The following is a 14,545-nucleotide window of genomic DNA, read 5'->3' as shown; positions in this document are numbered from 1 at the left end:
CTGTACTGTACTATCATCCTGACATTAACAGGATTATTCCCATGGAGTTTAAATGAGCAATTCATACTATAACTCTTAAGAGTCACCACAATGAAATGAATAATTTATGTAGAAAGATAAACTTTTCCCTAAGTCGATTTTTCTAAAAACCTGAACACAATAAAGTTCCTTGTATTTTGCTTATCTTGTAAAGATACTAAAATCTTTTTCTGTCCTCAGTAATCAGTCTTCAAGGAGATGTGGTGTGTCTGTTGTGATCAATAAATCACAGGGGGCTAAGATCCTTGTTGACAAAGCTGACAGAAGTTGAGAAGAGCATTGTGTGACCCTGATTATTTCAATTAGTTCTTTAAAAATATATATATTTTTTTTTTTCCTGAAATTGCTTCACTGAGATCTTTCTTTTGGGGTTTCCCCCCAGAAATGTTCTAAATTAAATATACAAAGTGAAAGGATTTTTTTTTTTTTTTAGATTCCCAATTTAACCTAAACAAAAGATTCCCCCAAAACTGTTTTAGTAGACATTCATTAAAATCCTTTCTCCTCAGTAATACCTTCCAGTACTAGGGAAGTAAGAGTAGGGTCTACAGAGCTACAGATTCAAAGTTTGCAACAGATCCACTTCTGACACAGAAATACTTTGCATTTCTTTTCTCCTGTGCGTTATTCTCTTTGCCGTCTGATTATTGCAGTATAGACAGGAGAAATATGTCCAGGTGTAATCACCTCATTCATTGAAAAGTGTATGTTAAATTTTCCACTTTAACAGAATTGTAGAAGAAATGGGATTGCTTCTTGTAACCTTATTGTCAGACCAGCCTACCCTGGAATTTCTAATAAGGGTGTGAGGTTAAGACATTATAGTTGGGGTCAGGACCTCAGGATGACCCTCCGCACTCCAAAAAAGGCTCATTAGCAACCGAAGAGTTGTTGAGTGCATGGAACTGATATTTTGTAGCAACTACATGCTTTAATAAGTTAATTTGTTACAAATTGTGGAGAGACTAGATTTTGTGATATTCTGGCCTCGATTTTACTAAACGGTGCTAAGCAGTAAGGCCCTTTGCAGAAATGGAACGGGCCATGAGATGCCTTGAGGCTTAGGAAGTATTGCCCAAGTGTGAGAATGTTTGCAATATAATCTGCAAAATCCATGTCTCCCTCCTAGAGCAAAGATATTGGTAACTCTGCTGTAGCTATTGCTACTTAGGGACTGATCCCAGTAATCTGATGCACTATATGGTAATGGTGTCCTGAGTTTCACATCGAGAAATCATTAATGTAAGGATAAACCCAACTGCTGTAGGAATACTGTATTCATTGTGTCTTTTCTTGAGTACAATGGAAAATCTGATTTGTATCTGTGTGCAGGAGTCTTCACAAGCCACCACAGACTTGCCCACGTTGACACAACTCTGAATAGACTCACTAGATCACTAATGGCAAACGGAAAACCAGAGAGATCGGTGGTTTGACACGCAGGAAGTTTTATGCTGAATAATACTGTACATTAGTCATTTGCAGAATCTCACGCGGTCATCCAATAGATTAATTCGATCAGTCAAGCTTACCCAGGGTACTATGTCATCCTTGGGTAGCTCATACCCACAATAGGAAACTTTTCAGTTCAAAGCCACTGAAATAAATCACCAAAGAAATAATTCTCGTTTTTTTTGTTTCAATCGCTGCATATTTTTATTATTCATACCACTGTTGTGGAGTTTATGTAGGCCTATGTGATATATATCTCCGTGCAATTTCCTATTTTTGCAATCATTTATTTCTTTTGTGATTATTTTAGTAACTTTACTTGTTCCGATTCCTATTTGCCTACATTACTGTAGAAAAAAATAGAACTTTGCAATTACATTTACAAACAAAGTAAGCATAATACAGCAATATAATATACATTTTAGCTTGCGTATATAACTTCCATTTCAGGGTAGTGCTTTAGGAAGTTTAATTTATTGATTTAACTATCAATACATCGATGACATTTCAACAAAGACCTCTTGTGAATATTGGTTTTCTGATCATGTAAAGGTAAAGCAAATAAAACTGATGTGTGTGAAATGAAGGATCACAAAAACGAATAGGTCAATGTTTTACATTTATTTTGAGAGCCGTGTAAGATAGATAAATAAAATACAATGATCCGTCTACAACATTCTTGGGATACAACATATAGCCAGAACGGTGGGTGTGATGCAGATCTTGGGGCATTAGACTGGCAGAGTACTAAAGGTAATACTGACCGGCTCACTTGCTGAGTTAGCAGCTAAGCCATGATGTTCACAGCCAGGCTGCAGTACTGCAGGATGATACAGTGTTTGACCAAGAGCTTCATTTTCTGCTTTTCACTGATACCTAGCTATACCCTGGTCTAAAAGAGCAGTCTGTCTTCTTAACCTCTTGGGAGGCCAGCAATGCCTCTGCTTTGTCCTGTGAAAGCTGGTTGTATGTATTCATCCCAATGTAACTTTTTAACCCCTGTGTGTATTTCAGGAGGCAGCATGTGCCTACATCTTACTGGTCACTGCCACTTACTGGATTTCCGAGGCCATACCTCTTGGCGCGGCTGCTTTGGTTCCCGCCTTCCTGTTTCCATTGTTTGGCATCATGAAATCCAGCGAGGTTGGTGAGCTCTCTCCTGGCGTCCTGCTGGTATAGATCTATTACACCGCCAATGTTATAAATTCTCCACGAAAACTGGTTTCTTCAGCTCTCCGCATGTCATTATATAGGAAGCTACGTACATCACACGCGCTCCACGTTCCCCCTGAACCCTATATTTATTCAGGGCCTCTGTTAGGGTCATTCATGCTCCAGGTAGCATGCTCCAAAAGTACCACGTGGTTTTATTTCCTGGGGGTTTATAAAGGAACAAGGTCAATTCCACTGATTTGTTGAATTGCTTTTTCCATTTTAATAACAAAAAACAAATGACACTATGACAATTGGCCACCTTACTGGGTTTCATTTTTTTGATTAAGGGGCATTGGGCCTGATTTATAAAGCTTAGATGTAGTTGCAAAAGTATCATTGGCGTAAAGAGGTTAGCGCCGCGCCATTGCTGAAATAACGCCTTGTTTTAGAGTTTGGTGCGACAGTGTCGCAAAGAACTGGTCTTAAACGATGAGGTATCCGATTAGCTCCAATAGCTATGCTTAGTTTTAACGTCTTGTGCAATCGTACATCTATGCGTAATAACTACGTCTGTGCAAGACCGGCTGGGAGTTTTGTGGGGCTCGGCGCAGAGGGGTTTTGGCGGGGATTCTTACCTTCTCTGCAGCGGCATCATGAGGTCATGACAACGCGACACAGGAGGAGATGCCGCCCAGGGGAAGGTAACAGACACAGAGGCCCCGCGCTCTCTTCCTGCAAACAGTTTCGTTGTGTTGGGGAAGAGTGCGGGGCTTCTGTAACCGCAGAGCTTGGAGCAGTTGCATTGATGGCTCCGCAAGCAAGCTGGCCGTGCATCTGCGTAATGTTTGCGCTTAATCGGCACACGCCCATACAAAGTTGACTTTTGGGTAGACTGACCTCTCTCTGCAACAGCTGAGCAGCAGCCAGTAGTTTGGCCATTGGAGGGACAGCTGTTCTCATGTGTATTTTAGGCCCTAGATCGGCCTAAATAACCTCCAAAATGTCCGTGATGATGTGGTGTGTTGGGCGGTACCGCTGGAGCACCTCATCATCAGGCATGCCAAATACATCAACTCTGACCCTATACATTCTTTCCCTTCTACGGGGGTCTTGGTCTATTCTTGAGTACATCAAGCATGGCCAGGTTAGCGTCTGCGCATTAATAGAACATGAATCGCAGCCTTGGCTCCAGACAATGTATGTGGCAAATACTGGATTCTGGCCGTGTAAAAGAAACCCATGAAAGAAGAAAAAGTTTTGCACGCATAGTGTTGCACACACTTCGTTCCAATTTAATATGAAAAAAAATAATTGCCCGGTTCAAACCGATACACGGTTAAAAGTGGAGGTGAAGATTTGCGTATTAAAAGCCAGAATTGCACTCGGAAGAGGCACAGGCCGTGCGAAACGCGTGTTGGGTCGGCGTAGAGGGCGGAGTCCTAGAACACCGCACACAGAGGAGAGAGGAGTCCGTCTGCCACACACACACGCAAAGAAACGGTCCCATGCAGAGGAGAGACGCGCGTGTCGACCGTGCAGTGCCGAGCAGATTACACTGAGTCTCTCTCTGCTGTTTTATGGATCCATTGAGTATTTGCCCTATACCATTGTGCTTGCAGTTGTTTCGCTGCTTCTTTCTTGCTACATGTGGGATGAGATTAAGTACCCTTATTGTTACCGCCCACTGTGCACGCTGTGTTAATAGGTGTTCATCTTTCATCAATTCAGTTGTACTGTGAGATTTATCTCTTCATTTACATGGGTCCAATTGGTACCCTGGGGGTTTGCAAACCTGCACAGAAAGCTATTAGGAGACCCTGACATTGTATCTTATTCCCCACACAGCATGAGCAAGAGTGTAAGTTATTGTGATACATGCAATTTTGGCTTTTAATATGCAAATTTTCACTTGTTCTTTTTCTCCGCTCCTCCATTTGTAACTGTGTGTTTGAATTTTGCCATTTTTTGTACATGTGTTTGTGTACCTCCTTGAACATAGTAATGAAGAGTGCAAAATTGGGGAGCTTTTTCTTCTTTCGTATGTTTCTTTTATACTTATGACCTCTTGCACCGCCCCTAATATAAAATATTGACTTGAATTGGGGTATTTCTTTATTATTATTTTTTTTTAAATGTACAGGCAGTCCTCGTTTTACAACGAATGGCTTATCCAACGCTATGCAATGCGTACCTATGGTCATCTTTACAACGCCAAAACGGCTTATCCAACGCTCTTACGACGCTTTGCAACGTTGTTTGTGTGTGTGTATATACACATACACATAAACAACATTGCAAAGCGTCGTAAGAGCGTATATATATATATATATATATATATATGTCCTTGCAGTGATTCACACTATTGTGTGCTTTATATGTTCTGCTTCTGTTTGCTCATATGTTTATCATAGCTATTATGTGTTAATTCTTTGCTGCATCAGTAGTCAGTGTTTCAATCCCCCTTTTTTTGGGTAATACTGTTCAGGGTGTGAGACTTATTTTTTGATCTCCCCTGTATGCCTCCCTCCCCCTTTTTTTTTCTTTTCCCTTGGTTGTTTTTTCATTATATATTTATCCCAATGCTGTGATTTGTATTTTACATCATAGAATCAGGCATCTATACCAGTGGGTAATATATATATATATATATGTATTTTCTTTAATCTTTGTCTTATTAAACTTCTTTAGTATCATTAATTAGTATATATACAGATACATATTTATTATTATTCAGATACACTTTAGTTTTTTGTTTGGTACACAGTATTCCTTGATATATAGTCACTTTTCACAGATATTATTTTGGCTGTCTTCAGTATGTCTATGTTTTTAAGTTAGTGTGTCTTGCTGTATTTACAAATTAAAAATCTGTTCATTTTCAATCTCGGCAAAGCATTTGATTCTTTTGAGCTATATTTTTCCTTTTTATTTTTTTGTTGGTGTAATTTAGAGTGCTATTAAGGGGATTGTCTTTGTCTTTTTTGTGTGTTAGATATATATATATATATATATATATATATAATTATATAATATTATATTATACTATATAATATTATATTATACTATATAATATTATATTATACTATATTATATTATACTATATAATATATTATTTATTATGTTATATTATATTTATAATACAGTATATACACTATATAATGTATGTGTGTACTGCATATCTTATTGCCTGCATAAAATATTATAGTGTTAAAAATGCCTTCAGGAACGGAACCTTTCATTTAAACAGTGTTCCTATGGGAAAACGTGTTTCGCTTTACAACGTTTCGCTATCCAACGCCATTTTGAGTAACACATTGTGTCGGATAACCGAGGACTGCCTGTACGTATATTGGGCACATAGACAATCACTTGTTGGTGTTTTCTTGCAGTGTAGCCTGATATAGTGCCGCGCTCCTCTCAGGCACACAATGTATCCATTGCCCACTAATGTAAGACCGGTGCTACGTACCATGTGAACGCCCATGTTACACTCATTTGAATAAATTAGGCATAAACACCGCCGCACCTGTCCAGTCGTTAGATTAGCTTGCCCCACGCAATGAGTGTTTTGCGCCTATTTTTGGCCAACTCTGGGTCATTTTATTTCATGCGTAATTAATTTGCACCACGGCTCGTCTGCCCCATTGTACCTAACATGAGGTAAGAACGAGCTGGTGACTGGTAATACAAGATGAGTTATTGACATGGACTTGGGTGTGACGTTAAAAACACTGGACCACGGGACAGCAGAAACGCAGTAACATTCCACGGGACGCTGGAAATCAGAGGCTGAGGGTTCCCGGGACAAAGAAGACTTCCCAACGCACCTCAGAGAAGCCGACAAAGTGTCACTTGCATTTTAGTTTTGCTCTTTAAATTCCTTTCTCTGTCGGGTGGGACAGGGATGTGTTGGGGGCTCTGCTGACCACAAAAGGGTTAAACAAACCCCTCTGCTTCTGGTTTCCCTGCAGGTGGCATCAGAATACTTCAAGGACATTCACCTGCTGCTGTTCGGAGTGGTCTGTCTGGCGTCATCCATCCAGAAGTGGAACCTTCACAAGCGGATAGCCCTCTGGATGGTCCTCTCCGTAGGAAGTCAACCCAGCTGGTAAAAACCTTCTTGCTGTCCTTCCCTAGTTGCCTTGTCCTGTCTGTAAGCCTCTGCACCCTGGGACTGGGCTTTTTTTAATATGATCACTGAGGACTGCCCTGGCCTCCTCTAACATGCCCGGGGTGTATTACATTGATATAAATAGACGGGGTCCCCAATCGCGCGCTGGAAACCCAATACAAACTCTTCCCAAGTCTTCGACAACCGCAAGTATGTAGCGTTTGAAACATCAACACCAAGCTCTTCCTAAAGGTGCAAGAATGGAAAGGGGTGTCTGCGTATCGAGACAAAAGTGGCGCGGTTTGGGGCGCGACAATTCTATCAGATGTTTCGCAGAATAAAATCCCATTGATCCCATTGATATTTTTGTGGGTGAAGGGGGGGATACATTTGAGGGTGGGGGGGATACATTTGTGGGTGGGGGGGGATACATTTGTGGGTGGGGGGGATACATTTGTGGGTGGGGGGGCAACAACAAAAAAATTTGCCTTGATAAATAGGGGAGACTCTCACATCTGATGTAGGGTTACCACGCCACAGTCCCACGGAGACCACTATTCAATTCCATGTCAGTTAATATGGGAGCATGTTGCGATAATACGTATTGGTTGGTGCATGAATTCTCAACACCTGTCATCAAGAACAACCCCCCCACCCTCACCCACCCCTCCTAAGAGGTCAGGTTTACAGGGTGTCCCAGCACAGGTGGCTCAGTCGATGAGCCACCTGTGCTGAAGCTAGGCTTTTCGAATGAGCCACTGATTCAGCAACCTCTGCTGAAGCAGGGATATCATGAAAGCCGGACCTGTTGGTGGGTCCCGAGGACTGGAGTTGAGAGCCCCTGGGTTAGTGAATTCATTTTTTTACCAGCTATGTTGAACGGCCCCCTTTAAATGAGTGATTATTGGCATCATAGAAGAAAAATAAGAATAAATAGTGAATAAAGTGCTGAATACTTTTATCCTGTAATTGTTGGGGGTGGTAATACTTTGAATGGCAAATACGTTTAAATCTCAAACAGCCAGCTATGCAGCGCTGCAGGGATCAGGTTTCAGACTGATTATAGTTAGTTTATAAAGTGATATAATGAACCAGATGTGAACCGTTCTGCCCTGTGATGAATTTATCTGGCTGTTTTATTTTTGTTACATAAAACAGGCGAAATCCTACTGTAAAGTGCGTAACAAACAGGACAGGCCAGCGTTCCAGTGTTTTACTGTGTGGTTCTTACACTAGCTGTATCATGTACAATCTGGTCCAACCCCCGGTGTCTGGCTTCTGTTAAATGTTATTTCGTGCATGATGAGCAATATGGATTTGCAGCCTGAGCTTTTAAACCGGTGATGCCAAGTGCCCCTGGCTATAGCCTTTCACTGGCCTCAACACTAAGTCCTGATAGGAACAGGTAGTGTTGGGGTTAAACTCCTGTGAAGGGCCTAGCCTGCAGTTGCAGCCTCGATGGGTACTATGTTGCCTTATCAAGGGGCAGGCCTGAACCAGCAGTTGGAGTGTCATGCCTGGGGAGGGTACTGACTGGGTCACATGTTTATGGTGTGATGCCTGCCAGTACCTAGCTCTGCCCTGTTATGAGGCGGGGTTACAAGCCCTTCCCCCGGGTATAAAAGCTGACACTCCACCAAATTGAGGTGTGCTATGAGTAAGCTGTATGGTATGGTGTGATACCCCTTTTCCCTGCAAAAGGGTAAAGGAGATTAGGAGGGACTCTTGGGGCCTCAAGCCCCTGGGGGTCTGCTCTAGGGAATGGAGATGCTGCCATGCTGTCTGCACAACAAACTATGATGTGTGGTTATTGGGAAGTAGAGTTGCTTGTGGGGATCCTCCTGCTTTTAGCAGGATCCACATGGGATGGAGGTGCTGCCCTATGAGAAAGAGAAAGCCTGCCCTGTTGCTGCTCCCACACAACAACCACGGAGCAACTCAGACCTCCTGTACCAAACAGGTGAACAACAGCACCGGGGAAAAACCCATATAGTGGCCCGATCTTCAGTGGCAGGGGGAACAGGTGCTACACCGGAACAGAAACAAGACCATAGTGATGGAAGTATAAAATGTCCATGTTGGTATCCAAACCCTAAATTGGAAACCCAAAGGAACATGTTGTTGATAAATGATGATTGTGATACTAGTATTCTGCATATAACAGCTTGTAGGTCTCTGTATTCAATTTTAATTCTGATCTGCAATCTTTCATGCATGCTATTTAAAGCCTGGGAGCATCTGCTGGTAATTGAGGACCAGAGAGCGGCTGACTTCCTGCCAGCAGCCATTTTAGTTGGGGCATGATAGTGACCTGGTCCATCGGCCATCTTGGTATACCGATAGAACCCTTACATTACCGTGATCTCTAGCAGACAGACACTAATAAACTCTGCTACTGTGGCTTTTCAGGCTTTTGTTGGGGTTTATGAGCTGCACTTCCCTGCTGTCCATGTGGTTAAGTAACACGTCTACCGCAGCCATGGTGATGCCTATTGTGGATGCAGTGCTGCGTCAGCTTAACAGCGCTACACCTGAAGAAAGAGCCTTAACCAACACTAAAGCAAACACGCCACCCAAAAAGGAAGGTAAGTAACCACAAGAACCTTTGCTCATAAGAGTTCATCTGTTTCTGCTGTAGCGAGATATCGCTTCTGTTCGTGGTTTCTGACTTGGTAAGCTTGAAAAATGGTGACGGATGCATTTCTAAATGTTCTTTAAACCCCCCTCCTCCAGCTTGTTCATTTCTTATTCTTTCCACCTCCAATCCCTGTAAATGGGAACAAGCACAACATGATATAATATTTTTTTTGGGGGGGGGGGGGGGAGGGAGCAGACTGGACAATACTTCATGTGTTGAAAGAACAAGAGGAATGATTTAAAATGGCAGGGAACTCCCATCATCAACTGCTTTGGGGTACAAGTCCTGCAATGATTGGCGGTCACCACAGTCGTATTCTGGCTGCCAACATTGATATTGCAGTCGATCTGCGGTGCTGGCATCAAGGCCGCTGTGATAGCCAAGTGAATCAAAGAGGCAAACGCGCACAGAACATCAATGCACAGCCATTTACAGAAAGGAATATTCGGCAAAGCAGAGGGACCCTCTTTCATTTATCCCAGCGTAAGCCGATCTGGCAGCAGAGAGGTTAACGCTGTTGATGGATGTAGATGAGATTGTGTCTTGCCCAAACTGTACAGAGCTGTTCTCTTCCACAAAAAAGTCGCTTGTTTGAAACCAACACAATATCCATTAGAACAGGGGCGGCCAACTCCAGTCCACAAGGGCCACCAGCAGGTCAGGTTGTAAGGATATCCCTGCTTCAGAACAGGTGGTGCAGTCTTTGACTGAGCCACTGATTGAGCCACCTGTGCTGAAGCAGGGATATCCTGAAAACCTGGCCCTTGAGCACTGGAGATGCCCGCCGCTGCCTTGGAAGCATAAACCTGTTTATTTCCCCCGTTAAATCTGTAAACCGCAAAGGATTAAGATAATACTGCATGATGAATTGGCTGTATTTCTGGAGATGGATGCTGCTTATCCATGAGACCTCACTGTATCATTAAATAAATCTCTCCTTTCATGTACTCTGATACAATGTCTGACTGATCAGCTGGACCGTCCTTCACCAAACACAACGCGTTCTAAACGACACACTGAGTTATTCAATGAGAGTGCGGATTAAATGTCGAAAGCAGCAAGAATATTGTGCTAGCATGGAAGACATCGGCGATTAATGAGTAACCACATATTTCATGAAAGTACATTCAAATCCTTGCATTATATGCTCTCGTGCAATGTAACTTATGGTGAATTGATTTCATCTTCTCAATGAATGTGATTTTTTGTTGTTGTTGTTTTTGTTTTACAGACACTACAAAGATCAATTTAACATCTTTCCCAGAAAGGTAAAAGCTAATATTCGTATATTGCTAGGGACATCAACATCATTTTATTTTCTCAGATATTGGACCATTGTACTTCCATTTTTTTTCCTATCGGTGTAAGACGCCCAAGTTTGGAGGCTCAATGCTCCTAAAACACGGGAAAATCGAAACCTTATCCAAATGCTGTTTTTTTTTATCCTTTGTAGTCTGCAGGGATTACCTTGCAAAAGAAGAGAGATTATTGGAGAGGGAAGATAAACTATATTGGGCAGGTTCAAATATTGGAATCTGAATTGTATTTCTTTTTCAGCATTAACATCTTGGATAATGGTATCGTGAGCACAGAAGAAAATGAGGTTTGTATGGAACAAAAAATAACAATAATATTGGGCTGTGTTTGGGTGGCGATTCAGTTTATTTCGAAGTATCCCGGCTTCCCTGTCCTCAGTGAGGACTGATTTCAAGAATAACAGAAAGAGACTTGGTGTGAAAGTGATATACCCCAAGACACTTAAATAGTGATTAACAACGGCTATTAAAGAGGCAATCCAAATAATTAAACAATTTTAATAGATGCAGCCTTTGATTACCTTTATTGAAAACAAATTACCTAAGCTGCCGGTCGATTTCGTTCTCCTGTGATCGATCTGCAAAGATTCTGCTTCCCAGGGTTCACTAAATGGCTGCTTTTCCGTTTCAAATTAATCCTTCAGTCAGTGTAACTCAGCAGCTACAGTGTATTCTTATATGACTAAGGTAACATTATCTATTGTTACAGTTTGCAGCTCAAACTGCTGGGAATATTGGCAACAAATAATCACAAACAGAAAAGTGTTGCAAATATCTTGCACTGCTGGGGAGTCAAATGGTAGTCAGAGTTGAATTAGAAACTAAAAAAAGGTAGTAATTATTATCTAATACTAGAGAACTGATTTAATAAAACACACGTAGGATATTGCATGGATAGCTCCTGTAACATTTTTGTGACTGCTATAAGTGCAACCGTCCAAAAATACACACAAAATCCAAACACTCCTAAAATTGTCATCACTTCAAATTTTTTAAGGAGAATTAAAAAAAATAATATTATACATTCAAGTAAGTGACAGCAAATTTGTTTCATGCACAAGCGCACCAAAAGTAACGAGAGAATTAGGCTGCGGCCAGGCTGGGAGCGGGCGCACTATCGCTCGAGCGCTGCGACGTCATGCGCTCTGCGCGGCTGGGCGATTTCTGGCCAGCTAGTTGGGCGTGTCGGGGGCGTGACCATGACTTCACAGAGCTGCCTCAACGGTGAGCAGCCAAATCAAATTTGGCTGTCTCGCCAAGGAGCAAGCGCACGCGCACGCACCCTCACCATGGACGAGGGCCTTCAGTTAGCACTCTAATCGCGCCGAGCGTGAGCGGTTCGCTCCAGCCTGGCCGCAGCCCAACAGTGGAAATGTTTCTTTTTTAAAGGCAAAAAAACCCCCCATGTTTTCATTATTGCACGTCATGAGCTACAAGCGGATTTCTTTAGTTGGAGGCTGCGTCACATGAAAATAGTGAATTTTAACAAAACCGAACGTCTTTATTTTCAGGAGGAGCCCACGTTTGAAAGCCGGAGACATTCGAAACAGGTGACGGTGATACATTTATTTTCCTGACAAATAATGGGGTGGCATTGTATCAGAATATCACCGCAACTTCACCGCCACAGACCGCCCCACATAACACTTCCGTGTTCAATCATCCGACAGTTTTCATTTACTGAGAAATACTGATTGTAAAGAAATACGTTGGGCGGATCTTTTCAATGTAGCTAGCGTTAGCAATTCTCTAGGAAGCTGCCGCTGAACCTTTGCAACTTTCTTATATAATTAAAGCAACAATCCCAGCGGAAGCCTGTACGAGTTGCACTCATGTTAGTTTAAAAAAAATAAAAATATTGTGCTTTTCTTAATCTCTAGGTCAGTAGTGGTCAACTCTAGGCATCGAGGGCCACCAACAGGTCAGGTTTTAGGATATCCCTGCTTCAGCATAGTAGGCTCAATCAGTGGCTCAGTCGAAGACTGATTGAGCCACCTGTGCTGTAGCCGGGATATCCTGAAAACCTGACCTGTTGGTGGCCCTCGACGACTAGAGTTGAGCCTCCCCTGCTCTAGGTTCTGAAGTTACCATGGTAACCTTGAGACTGCAGTCGGCTCTGCGAACCCTCCATTTTAACCTCCCGGACAATATTTCAAACCCTTATATTTCCTGAATGGAGCATCCGATTTTTTAAATCAAAACGGCGTTGGAAATGGCAAGACGAGCTCTCTCAACGCATCAGTTCCCTAGATATTCCTTAGTTTGTTTTTTTTGTGCCAGTTTTGACACCCACATTTTTTTATTTTTTTTACAATTATGGCCCCTGGATAAAAAACAGGGTAACCAATTGAAAGCTCTGACATCAACTCCTGATGAAGTTGCAGCTTTTCTATTGGCTGTCGAGCCCTGACCCGGCCACCATATTATGACCGACGGGCAGTTATGTCCGAATCAAGTACAATAAAAAAATTTTTTAAATGCCAACCAGCATGGACTCCTGCTTTACATACTCTATGATTGTAGTATGTTAGTACAGGGGTGCAATATTTCCCCCCTGCGCCCCTCTGCTGGCTCTCCCCCTCGCGCCGCCCACCGCCTTACCTTGGCTCCAGCGTTCTGATGTCACTTTGCCATGTCAAAGCGGCGTCAGATGACCCCTGCGGCGCCATTTGACGTCGCATCACCAGAAGCCGCCTGAGCCAAGGTAAGTGAAGTTACAGAGGCCTGCGCCGCTCCCTCGGCATTTAATTTAAATGCCTTCGGGAACCGCGTGGGGCCTCTGTAACCGCCTTGCCCTCCCCCTCCGCCCCCCTGCCGAGAATCTCGCGCCCCCCAGTTTGCGCACCCCTGCGTTAGTATATTCCATTAAATTTGGCAATGTGCTTTTTGGAGTATGGAAAAGCCATTAATCATATCTAATAACTAACAAATCTAATAACTAACAGAGTGCAAACCCCCACTTTGCTTCCCCAGGCGGCAGTGACGGGGTTAATAAAACAATGTGGACCCTACGGTCTGTCTGTTGTAAACACAAATGTCCCACAGCTCTGCCATCACTCTCCATAATCCGCATTCTTATTTGTTCTGAGGAAGATGAGATGCGGAGAACACTTTGCTGAGTTTGGGATTTGTGAGGGTCCAGGAACAGATGTTTTATCTCACCGGGTCAGGGCCGTCTTAACAGCATTATAGGCCCCCGGGCAAAGCAGTGCACTGGGCCCCGCCAACTCTCCGCTGCAAGTCGTCATTTTTCTCCTTCTACCGAGTTAGCGGGAGATTTGAATGTTGAGGCGGTTGATCGGAAAATTAGTGTTAAATTCTGGTCTGTGCATAGATTAGCGTGGGGCCCCTATGCTCGTGGGGCCCCCGGGTACCTGCCCAGCGTGCCCATGTGTTAAGACGGCACTGCACTGGGTTATCTGTAAACATCTGGGTTTGTGCCGGTACGACAAGGCTGGGATAGATGCTCGGCATTCAGCATGCACGGGGTTGTACGGCTGCATTGCTGCATTGCTGCATTGCTGCATTGCTGCTGTACCACAGAATTCAGTGCTCCGAGGGTTGTGCTTTGTCGCTTTCGCAGGCCAAGTCTGGGCGGTTCTACACGACGACACGTGATCACATGATGTGCAAAGCGTTTTCACTGGGCATCGCTTATTCCTCAACCATCGGCGGCATGGCTACGCTGACTGGCACGTCTACTAATCTCATATTTATCGAACAGTTTGAGACGTAAGTGTATGGCGTTTGACGGAGGGTGGCTTGAGCCGGTATATTTGTGATCTCTGGGGCCCGTAAACGTCCCTTGTTGAGTTGCGGTTTGCTGAAAGCACT

At 43.2% G+C, this 14,545-nt stretch overlaps 1 protein-coding gene across 1 annotated transcript in view; it reads left to right on the top strand.

Moving 5' to 3' along the window:
• Positions 1-14,545, top strand: part of LOC142464140 (solute carrier family 13 member 1-like) — a 31,172-nt gene that overhangs the window by 1,223 nt on the left and 15,404 nt on the right. Inside the window, exons 2-8 of the mRNA XM_075567360.1 lie at positions 2,506-2,634; positions 6,618-6,754; positions 9,167-9,342; positions 10,627-10,663; positions 10,953-10,998; positions 12,223-12,261; positions 14,295-14,443. Coding sequence (XP_075423475.1) covers positions 2,506-2,634; positions 6,618-6,754; positions 9,167-9,342; positions 10,627-10,663; positions 10,953-10,998; positions 12,223-12,261; positions 14,295-14,443 — 713 coding nt within the window. The remainder of the gene's footprint in view (positions 1-2,505; positions 2,635-6,617; positions 6,755-9,166; positions 9,343-10,626; positions 10,664-10,952; positions 10,999-12,222; positions 12,262-14,294; positions 14,444-14,545) is intronic.

The sequence above is a fragment of the Ascaphus truei genome, chromosome 12 (assembly GCF_040206685.1).
Source record: "Ascaphus truei isolate aAscTru1 chromosome 12, aAscTru1.hap1, whole genome shotgun sequence".
Lineage (NCBI taxonomy): Eukaryota > Metazoa > Chordata > Amphibia > Anura > Ascaphidae > Ascaphus > Ascaphus truei.
This window is presented reverse-complemented; position numbering and strand designations above follow the sequence as displayed.